Source organism: Leishmania major, chromosome 23 (assembly GCF_000002725.2).
Source record: "Leishmania major strain Friedlin complete genome, chromosome 23".
Lineage (NCBI taxonomy): Eukaryota > Euglenozoa > Kinetoplastea > Trypanosomatida > Trypanosomatidae > Leishmania > Leishmania major.
The window spans coordinates 399,478-410,202 of record NC_007264.2 but is presented as its reverse complement, the minus strand read 5'-3'; the positions used below and the strand labels follow the sequence as shown (position 1 = coordinate 410,202).

The 10,725-nt window shown below is 61.1% G+C and overlaps 3 protein-coding genes across 3 annotated transcripts; all 3 read left to right on the top strand.

The window, feature by feature from the left end:
• Positions 1-488: 488 nt before the first annotated feature.
• On the top strand, positions 489-4,991 carry LMJF_23_0830 (Na/H antiporter-like protein; the record flags this gene model as incomplete). The annotated part of the gene is made up of 1 exon (XM_001683366.1): positions 489-4,991. The coding sequence occupies one exon, from the start codon at positions 489-491 to the stop codon at positions 4,989-4,991; it is 4,503 nt and encodes a 1,500-aa protein (XP_001683418.1).
• Positions 4,992-6,560: 1,569 nt separating this feature from the next.
• Positions 6,561-8,102, top strand: LMJF_23_0820 (conserved hypothetical protein; the record flags this gene model as incomplete). Its single annotated transcript, XM_001683365.1, has 1 exon — positions 6,561-8,102. The coding sequence occupies one exon, from the start codon at positions 6,561-6,563 to the stop codon at positions 8,100-8,102; it is 1,542 nt and encodes a 513-aa protein (XP_001683417.1).
• A 932-nt stretch (positions 8,103-9,034) lies between these two features.
• On the top strand, positions 9,035-10,594 carry LMJF_23_0810 (actin interacting protein-like protein; the record flags this gene model as incomplete). Its single annotated transcript, XM_001683364.1, has 1 exon — positions 9,035-10,594. One exon carries the CDS (start codon positions 9,035-9,037, stop codon positions 10,592-10,594), a length of 1,560 nt encoding a protein of 519 aa, XP_001683416.1.
• Between the last annotated feature and the right edge of the window lie 131 nt (positions 10,595-10,725).

Here is a 10,725-nt window from a genome sequence, read left to right as displayed (position 1 = left end):
AATTAAGGTTCGCCTCTCTTCTCTTTGACGTCCGCTCGCCTCACTTACTCACATCGCACATCCACTGTGTGTGTGTGTGTGTGTGCAGTTACCGCAGTGTGTCGGCGCCCCGCGCGTCGTCAACTAGTTCATCTCCATCACTCGTCTCCCTCCTGTGGGTGCGCGTGTGTATGCGGCTGTGTGGGCCATATTCTGCTCCTGTAGAAGTTGCCGTTCGGCCTCCCGCGTCTCCTTTTGATTGGTTTCTTGTCTGCAGCGCACGTGAGCGTGGGAGGGAAGGGGATATTGCTGGTTTCTTGGGCCGATCGTCTCTATCTCGTCTTGCGTGTGTCTGCGCGTGCGGGTGACGGGCCTTCCGCGGACGCGTTCATTGGGTGCCCTGCACGTCTTGTCTCTCCTTCAACGTGTGCCCGCCCTCTGTTCTGGATTGCCGCCTCTGAGTCTTGCGACCCACGCAGACGCGGTGCCCGCATCGGCGTTTGAGTGCGATGACACACATGGCCACGCCACTCGAAGGTGCATGGAGTTCGGGGGGCGCGGGGGAGGGCGCATGCCGCAACGCCGTGTCGTTCGAACGCCTGTCCCTCGTCATTCTGTTTGTCACGATGCTTATCTTTCTCGGCGGCACCTTCTTCATGACGCACAAGCGCCGCATTCCACTGCCTTACACGGTGGTGCTGTTCCTGTACGGAATCGTGGTGGGCGTGGTGTCTCGCTGGCTGTACCCTGACGTCGCGGAGGCTCTCGGCTCGATCCCGCCTGAGCTGCTCTTCTACATTTTCCTGCCAGTGCTCATATTTGAGGGCAGCTATGCCATGAACATACATGCTCTGCGCCGCGTCTTTCCACAGGTGGCGCTGCTAGCCACGGTCGGCGTCCTCATCAACACGGCACTTCTGGCGGTACCGGTGAAGTTGTTCTTCCAGACCTGGTCGTGGTACACGGCACTGCTGCTAGGCTCGCTGCTTTCCGCCACCGACCCTGTCGCGGTTGTCGCGCTGCTGAAGGAGTTGGGAGTGGACAAGTGCATGACGGCCATGGTGGACGGGGAGGCCGTCATGAACGATGGCACGGCGATCATCCTCTTCACTCTTCTTCTCCCTGCTGCGCGCGTCGGCTTCGTGGACATGTCGCCTGGGGTGATTGTTGTACGGTGCATCTGGCTGGCGTTGCTGCCCATCGCACTCGGGCCGCTCTTCGGCTTCCTCCAGTCCTTCTGGTTGCGTCGCACCAGTGACGGCCTCACCAAGGCGTGCATCACCGTGTCTGTAACGTACGTGTCGTACTACGTCGCCGCGGAGATGCTGGGTACGAGTGGCGTTCTCACGCTCTTCTTCCAGGGCATCTTTCTGAGCTACTACTGCCCCTCCCTTTTCCCTGGACGCGAGAGCAACATCATCTCCTCCGCGTGGGAGTTCCTGGTCCACCTCGGCAACACGGTGCTCTTCTCCCTCGTCGGCGTCATCCTGGTGGCGGATGTGTTGCCCACTGTGAAGCTCTTGGACATCTTCGTTCTCGTTGCGCTGTACATCGCCATGATGCTGTCGCGCCTTCTGATGCTGGAGGTGCTCTCGCCGGTGCTGAACATGTTCTCCTACAAGTTTGATCAGAAGCGAATCGCGCTCATGGTGCACGCCGGACTGCGCGGCGGCGTCGCTGCCACGCTGGCGATCGCTGTGATGCAGGAGGGCCTCGAGGAGGGCGTCGACATCTTGAAGGTCACGTCCGGGATCGTGCTGTTGACGTTGCTTGTAAACGCGTCCACTTCGGCCACCGTCGTGGAGCGACTCGGCTTCAAGACGAAGTCGGAGTACCGCATCGTGAAGATGGAATACGCGATGGAGCTCATGCGCAGCTCCCAGGAGCACGTGCTGGAGGGCTTGAAGCGCGACATCAAGTACCGCAATGCAAGCTGGATGCAGGTGGAGAAGTTCGTGCGGCATTACATCCGCAACCCGTTTCGCAACACGGCTGTGGAGCCAGAGGAGGACGAGGAGAAGATGGTGAACCGAATGCTGATGTCGGCCTTCAAGACGGCGCTGTGGCTGCAGCGGGACAAGGAAGTGATCACCGAGACGGTCGTCGTGCAAATGGGCGCGTCCCTCGCCACCCTCATCGAGAGAGGCGAGCTGCTGGATGTGCAGCAGATGTATTGGTATCACCGTCACCGTGGCGCTAGCAGTGGCGAGGAGGAGCGGGCAATCGCGGCCCAGGACTCGTCGCCGCAGGGGCGGCGCCACTTGTCCGACATGTCGACCCCAAGCAGCTGCTACTCGACACAGCAGCCGCAGCAGCTTGGGACAACTCAGCCGTGGCGCACGCGGCCCTCCACCGGTGTCGCTGCTGAGGGGGAAGCTGCGGCCGTGCCCGAAAGTCTAGAGGAAATGCAGAGCCGCCCCTCGGGTACCCCAAGCATGACAGGGGCGTGCCAACCGGTGGGCGGGTCTAGCATCCGGGCTAGTGGTAGCGACGCGCACGGCGGTTTAGCGGTCGATGTGACGAGCCTGCCATCGCACTACCTCGGCGGCGACGCGGCTGATGAGGGCGAGAAGAAGGCGGAGACAAACCGGATGGTCACCAACCTCATGCGTCGCCTGCTGCCCGCTTGGGTGGTGCTCGTCGAGCGCTTCATCTGCAGCCCAGGCTACTTCGCGGCGGCGCACCGTCGTGCGCAGGAGAACGCGTTCGTCGCGCTGCTTGCTGTCGTCAAGTGTCTGATTGCCATCTCGCCGCTCAAGTTTAAATTCATCAGGTCGGAGACGCAGGCGCGGCGGGTGGAGCGGTGGGTGGCGACGCAGATTACGGCAGCCAATCGCGCCATCCGCTTCTTCTACACCAACTTCCCGGAGGCTACGAACAACGTCGCAAGCAGCCGCGCCGTCGTCTCGGTCGCCAACGCGCTGGAGGAGACGGTGCACAATCTAAACGCCGAGCACGGCTTCGGGACGCGGGCGACGGAGGAGCTGGGTAAAATGGTGGCGTGCATGCGGTCTCACACGCCGTCGACGTGGGAGAACAATGCGTCGCAGAACGAGAGCAACCTCGTGCTTCGCGCCGTCGCGGCGACGCTCCTCGGTAAGGGGCTACGCAGTTTGGAGATCAAGGCAATCAGCTCCATGGGCCTCGTCCGCAAGTTCCGCGAGGGTGACATCATCACGCTGCCCGACAACGCATTCCTAGTCGTTGTCTTCGGGAGCCTGCGCGCCGTCTATGGGCAGTGGACTACGCTCACCGAGCATGAGCAGATGGAAAGCTTCGGTGATACGGTCGGCCTTGAGGCCCTCATGCTGCCGCAGGAGTTTCGAGTGGACCAGCAGCGGCGCTGGCGCGTCATCTCGACCGACTCTACAGCGCTGATCATTTCGTTTAACAGCATCAAGCCGTTTCTGACAGAACGCTCCCTGCGCGCCGTCAAGGCGCTGTGGCGTGCGGCCGCCGCGGAGGTGCTGATGCCCTTCTTATCGCGTATCGTGACAGTTCCGGACAACGAGGCGCGCACCAAACGGGAGCACTTGATCGAGCTCATTATGGCTGGCACGCCCCTTATCGGGCCTCGCGACTGCGATCTGGCGAGCTGTGGAACCGACTTCCACCTGTACTTCTACCTCCGCGGGTATGACAAGTCGGGGCTGTTCAACTGCCACACGCCCCCGTGCTACATCTCCATTTTCTACGTACATCAGCTGCGCTGGGTCGACCCTGACGCGGTGCTCTACGCGGTCCCGATGCGGGTCGGGGATCGCGGCTACGTGCCGTGGCCCACGACCGCCACGACGGCTGGCGCGTCCGGTGAGGATGAGCGGGAAGACGAAAGTAGCCTCGAGGAGGCAGAGGAGTTCGAGGGCGTGGGGGCCTCTACCCGGCGTACTTCACCATCCCTGCGGACTGCCGCGGGCCGGTCACCGGCTGCCGTCTGTCCGTCGGTGTCTCTGCAGTCGCCGCTGCCTGCGACGAGGTCGCGGTGTCGCGCGGCAGTCGACGAGCTGTTGCCTGTTAATGGGCACAGCGCGCGTGCGCGGGGCGGCGAGGTGGGGCGAAGTCATCGCAACGATGCACATGACTCTATGGAACCGAACTTGGTGAACTCCTCGATGGCCCACGGCGACCGCGGCGGCGGTGCAGGGGCGCTCTTCACGAGGAACATGGAGCACGATGGCGTAACGCCGCCGGCACTCTTCGGCGAGAACAGCGTCGCCACACACGCTGGTGCGACGAACATCATCAACAGCGTGCTGCTCGGCTGCGCCCCCGATGACCCCGATGAGCTGGGCCTGAACACATCGCTCAGTGTCTTTGGCGACTTGCTTGACAATGTCGCCTCCCCGACGCCGACCCACACCGGCTGCGACTTGTTTCTACGGTCGCCGTCGGTGTCGGAGTGTCTGGGCCAGAATTCTGCCTCGCCCTTCGTCCGCGACACGGACATCAGCATCTTCTACTCGCTCGAGGGCTTTGCGACGCAGGTTCCCTTTGTGAACCAGATGCTCGTCCACTACGCTTCCTCCATGGAGCACCTCTGCATTGCCACGCTGCGCTACCTGCGGTTCCCGACCGACCCTTTTCACGCGCGCCATGCTCAGTCCACTGGTGTGCAGACGGTGGAGTTCTTGCTGAACTTTTGCGTGGAGCTGTCGATGCTGAAGCGGACGTGTCGCATTGTGAGCAAGTGGCACAAAGAAGACACCGAAGTCCTGCACCCGTTTCACGTGAGCAATGACACGGACTCGACGTTTCAGGCGCGTGTTTGCGGGTGGGCTCGTCGGCACCGCCTGAACGGCAAGTTTCACTTGAAGACAATGGTGACGGAGATGAACCAATACGCGAACCGGCGCTTCCCCGACTACGTGTCGGTGCTGCGACGGATGGTGGAGCTGGAGCCGGGGCTGAAAGAGGTGGGGACGGCCGAGGGCATGAACTCGCTGTGCCGCAGCATTTTAAAGAGCAGCAAAGGTGCTGTTGCAGCGATGGAGAGCCTCGAGGATGCCCTTTAGCGTGGCGGCGGTGAAGGCGAGCGAGGAAGGAGAGGGAAAGGGGTGCTTGAACCTTGGCGAGCGTGCGGCTGCGTGGGCGTCTGCACTTTGCTGACGAGGGAACCGAAAAGGTCGAGGTGCGACCGCGAGGGAAACCCTTGAAGAGAGCAGAGGAACTCAACACGAAGCAGCAGCAGGGTGAGGTGCGCATGAAACGCTCGCTTCATGGTGTTTGTCGCTTACCCCTTCGCGTGCGTCGCTGTGGATGCCGCTCTCCTTCTTCCTCACACCTGCAGCTCGTTATTTCTTCTCTGCATATCGTGATCGTCGTCTGCCCCTCCTCACTGTTGCTCCTCTCTGCATGTGCAAAGGCGGAGAGGGCAGGGAGGGGATTGGTACGCACACACGTTTTGGATATGTTAACGTTTCTGTGTGGATGCGTCTTCTTGGTGTATCTTAGCTTTTGGTTTACCTTTGCCAGTCGAGGGCTGTTGCGCCTGCACTTGATCCAGTTCTTTTCCCCAGCGTAAGAAGGGAGGAGGAGAGAGTGCGTGTGTGTGTGTGCGCAGGTGTGCTGCTGTGGCAGTGAGGTCTGCGCCGTAATGGCGGAGGAGAGAGGCGAGAGGAAGGGGAAGCGGGGGAGGTGTGCTGATGATTAGAATTCGCGGTGCGCATGCGTGTGCTGTCACTTTTGCCATACTGCGTTCTCTTTCCCTCATGAAAGGCACAATTGCTGTTGTGCCCCCCCCCCCCTCCGCCTCGCGCGGGTGCATGCATGTCCATGCAGGAGGTGGCTGATATCTGCGGGGGGGGGGCTGATCTGGCCGCGATCGCCACCACTTTCGCAACGGCGTGAAAAAGGAAACGCAAGAGCGACGAAGGAAAGGAGAAGACACACAGAGACATCGATACTCGGTGGAGGTGATAGGGCTGGCCTTGCCCTTCTCTTCCTCTTCTTTCTGAGAGCGCACTCGAGGAAAAAGCCCGCGAGCGAGCGAGCGAGGGGAGGGGGTGCGTATGTGGACAGAGATGGGTCTTCGGCGCCGCCGCCATCGTTCGCCCTTGTTGGCTGCCGCTTCCCGTCTCTCCCTTCTCTCCCTCCCTCCTCTGTCGGCATTGTTCTCCCGTCCTCCTTGGCCGATTTTGCTTTTAATGTTTTCTGGCGTCGTGGACTGCCAATCGCTGTAACCCGCATCGCATAAAGTAGAAGAACGCAAAAACTCGCACGTGAACACTGCAGCAGCTCGAGGGAGGAGCCGAGCGCAAGCGAAGAGAGAGAGAGACAGACAGAGACAGAGAGGGGCAGTGTGATGGAGGAAGGGCGTGCTCAGGCCCACTCGAGCACGCCCTTCCTCTCGCATGCACGGGCGCATAGATGCATGTAGAGATGTATGTATGCTTATACGTTGTGTGCGGCCTCTGGTATGTGAAGCGACAGGGAAGTGTGGGCTGGAAAGCAGCTCTCCGCTGCATTTTGAGCCATGTGCGTCTTCCCCCCCCTCTCTCTCTCGCTTCGGTAAGGCTTCCGTTCGGTTATGTCCGTATGCCTGGGGCTGCCTTCTCAACTCTCCCGCTTGCTCTCCGACCGTCATGGCATTTCTGATCACGTCTCGAGAGCCGAGTGGCCCTCTTTTCCTTTTCGCACATGTAGTGTTTCAAAGGGTGGAGGTCTCCCACTTGTCGAGCTCAGCCAAGCTGGCAACTAGCGCCCCCCCCCCATTGTTGTTTTGTTGCCTCCACACGCTCCCGCACTACGCCACGATGGACCCCTCTGTGAAGGCTGCGGGTGAGCTAAACACCATCTTTGGCCGCCTCGGGGTTCCGTGCGAGGTTTGCGTGACAAGCGCGGAGGGCAAACACGTGAAGGCGACCGCAAACCTGGAAGAGGGCTTTGCATTGTTCGAGGAGCTGCCCATTGTGTCGTGGCCGTCTCCCTCGCTGCTAGCGCTCTCCACTCCTTTCTGTTTTCAATGCCTCTCTCTCAGCAGTCACCAACAGCCAGCTTCTGAGACAGACGCGGAGTCACCATCGGCCGCCGGTTTGGCTGCGCTTCCCAAGTCGTGGTCGCAGTGCGCTCGCTGTGCGTCCTACTTCTGCTCTCCCGAGTGCGAGCAGGCCAGCTCACGCATGCATCGCTTGCTGTGTTCCTGTCTGCCTGTAGTGCGGGAGAGCCACGGCGGCAGAGATGGGCCTGGCGGTGCGGAGGACGTCAAGGTGACGGCGACCCAGCCCCTCTCTTCCGCCCCCTCCTCGCTCGCGTCGTCCCCGACATCATCGGAGATTACCTTGGAGGCCCTCGCCCGCTGCGTCGCCTGGATCACTCACCGCCTCTCTTACGCCATTGAACAGCAGCAGCTAGCGCACGAAGTTCTCCAGGCAGACTACGTCTTTCAGCAGCAGCAGCAGCAGGCTGGTGACTCTGCCCGTGGCGCCACCTGGTCCACCGCCTCCCTGATCTATCAACTCTTCACCCAAGTCGTCACGCTGTTCAGCCGACTTATAAGCCCGCCGGACAACGTGGAGTTCGACGGTGTGTCGCTCGCCTCCTGGATGGCTAAGCTGCGCCTCTTGTTGGCGGAGCGGTGTGCCACGCAGCTACTTGTTGCCAGCGGTGCGCCGTTGTCCGATGCTCGGCGGCACACGCTGATGTTCGACGAGCACCAGCAGCAGCAGGCGGCGCCGGCCCCAACTCTACTATGGGCTGAGGCTCTTGTGCAGGTAATCTTCAGCACCGACACGCTCCGCACCCTAGTTGGTCAGATGGTGCTCAACGCGCACGCCATCAACGACTATGTGCTGCCGCCTGGCGAAGCGCCGTCCAGTGGCGCGTTTGACTGGGTCTTGAAGGGTGCCGGCCTCTACTCCCTGCTGTCGTGCTTCAACCATTCCTGCGTACCCAATGCCGCCGTCAGCACCGTGGATGGAACGCATGAGATTGTGCTCAAGACGACGCGGCCCATCCGGGCCGGCGAGCCGCTGACAATCACTTACATCCCGCTAGCTGCCGGTACCGCGTCCCGCGCGGAGCGGCAGCGGCAACTGAGGAACTACTTCTTCACCTGCCACTGCCCGCGGTGCGACACGGAGGCGGCGGCGTCCGCTGCGATGACTGGAGACGGCAATGCCGCCTAGGCATCTACGCCATTCAATGCAGCAGAATGTGGCGAGACGCTACTGCCCCGCCTTATCTCCCGCACAGCCGTTGGGTCTCTGCTCCCTCCATCCTTGTGAGTCTCCTAGCAGTGCCTTCAGCAGGGACTGTCATTGCATCGGTCATCTGCGTGTTGCCGGTTGTATGCGCTCCCTCAAGCCCCCCCCCCTCCCCCCTCCCCCACTTCGCATGCCGCTTAATCTCTAAGAAGGTGATACGACTCGCGTGTAACGGACGAGAGGTAACTCGAAAAGAAAAAAGGAAAGCACGAGACCAGAGCATGAGCACGTGCGCAGAGACGTCGATGCAGGGGATGTGATCATCACACACACACACACACACACACGCACACACGAAACCCCAATCTTCCCTCAGCAAACCGAAAGCATAACTTTGATTCCCTTATACGCGGTGCGCGTCCCCCCCCACTCTCCCTCCCTCTCTGCGTCTCGTCTTTTCCCCATTCCTCATATCACTGGCCCTTCCCCTTCTTTTTTCTGGCGTGGCGTGGCGGTACCACCTCCGCCCACCCACGGATGTACTCGTTCATCTCTCCTCTCTCCATCCCCCACCCTTCCTCCCGCACAGATGAACTCTCTCTCTCTTTCCTCATCTCCCCGTGTGTGCGTGTGTGTCTGTCGTCTTCTCGGACAGTGCCGCCTCTCGTTGCGCCCTCGCCCTTTTTCCTCACACTATCGTCCCTCGTTTCCCTCCAGCCCTTCCCATTGGCGCGCCTTAGCCGCCGGCGGCACGCCCGTCTTCCTCCAGTGGACGACGAAACCCGAACACACGCGTGATAGCCGCTTGGTGTTCTCTCTCTCTCTCGGGCCGGGTGCACAGCAAGCCTGCTCATCGGCTCCTCCGCCCTCTCCCTTCCCCCCTTCGTTCCCGTTCCACAGCACAGCACGCACGAATGGGCCTCACACCGGTCGAGAGGGCTGCGTATTACGCGGCGCGCAGCCCTCGATTTGCCAAGGTCACGTTGAAGCACTTGAGCTACCTCCACAGCGTGCTGGAAAGGCCCTGCAGCACCTCAAAGCGAAAGGGCAAGATGCTGACGGATACGGAGGCGATCGCGCCATTCAATGTGGACTGGATGCGCCAAGTGCAAGGCGCCGCCCCGGCTGTGCTGATGCCAACCTGCGCCACTCACGTCAGCGAGATTCTGAAGTACTGCCAAGCGGAGAAGTTGGCGGTAGTGCCGCAGAGCGGCAATACGAGCATGGTCTACGGCGCGGAGCCGGTGCATGATGAGCTGGTCCTTAGCACGCATCTGATGAACGCGACCCCCGTGGTGTCCAAGGACACGATGTCAGTGGAGGCCGAGTCTGGTGTCATCCTCCAGCAGTGTCAGGAGGCGTGCGCGAAGAAAGGGCTGCTCTTTCCACTCATGATGGGCTCGAAGGGAAGCTCGATGATTGGCGGCAATGTTAGTACCAACGCCGGTGGCATCCACTTCGCGCGCTACGGCTCCATGCACTCGAACGTGCTCGGCGTGGAGGTGGTGACGGCGAAGGGCGACATCTTGAATATGATGTCGACGCTGCGCAAAGACAACGCCGGCTACGACCTGAAGCACCTGTTCATCGGCAGCGAAGGCACCCTGGGTGTGGTGACCCGCGCCGCCATCAAGCTGTACCCGCAGCCCACATCGAAGCAGCTGGCCATGTTCCGTCTGCGGGACTTCCCGTCTGTGCTGGGGCTTTTCCGCTTGGCGAACAGCCACCTCGCCGAATGCTTGTCGGCGTTTGAGGTGATGGACGGGGAGTCGATGACGACTAGCCCAGCGAAGGAGGTGCCGTACGAGCGCACGTACAAGAACGACGTGTTCCGCGGCGGCAAGGACTTCACTTCTGCCTACTTCTGCGTTCTTGTGGAGACGCATGGCAGCAATGAGAAGCACGACTTCGACAAGCTCTCAGAATTTGTTGAGGCGGCGCAGGCACTGCTTGGCGACAAGCTGAGTGGCGGTGGCCAGCACGAGCCCATCCTCTCGCAATCCGCTGCCCAGACGGAGCAGCTGTGGGCGCTGCGTGAGGGCATCCCAGTGCACCTGGCGAGCAGCGGACTCATCTACAAGTACGACGTGTCATTCCCTATCGACCAGTTCTACGGCGTCGTCGAGCACACGCGCGAGATTCTCTACAAGCACCACAAGATGGACCCGGACGAGGTGATCGTTGTCGGCTACGGGCACTTTGGTGACGGCAACGTGCATCTGAACGTGGTTGACTTGACCCGCTCGCACGGCGAGCAGCTTGACGCAGCGCTGTATCCGGCCGTGTACGAGTACTGTGCCGCGCACGCTGGTAGCATTTCGGCCGAGCACGGCGTGGGCATGCAGAAGCGCGAATACCTGCATCTCTCCCGCACAAGCGAGGCGATTCGACTCATGACGGACGTCAAGGCGATGATGGACCCGAACGGCATCTTGAACCCATACAAGGTGTTGCCGCTGGAGCAGGAAAAATAAAGCGCAGGGAGCAGGGGAGGGATAGGTAGCGCGCGTGATGCCGTAATTGGAAACGGATGCTGCTGTTGATCGCTTCCTGCTCGCCGCCTCTGACTGTGTCGCGCTGTGCGTGTTTGGGTGTCGTTTCCGCA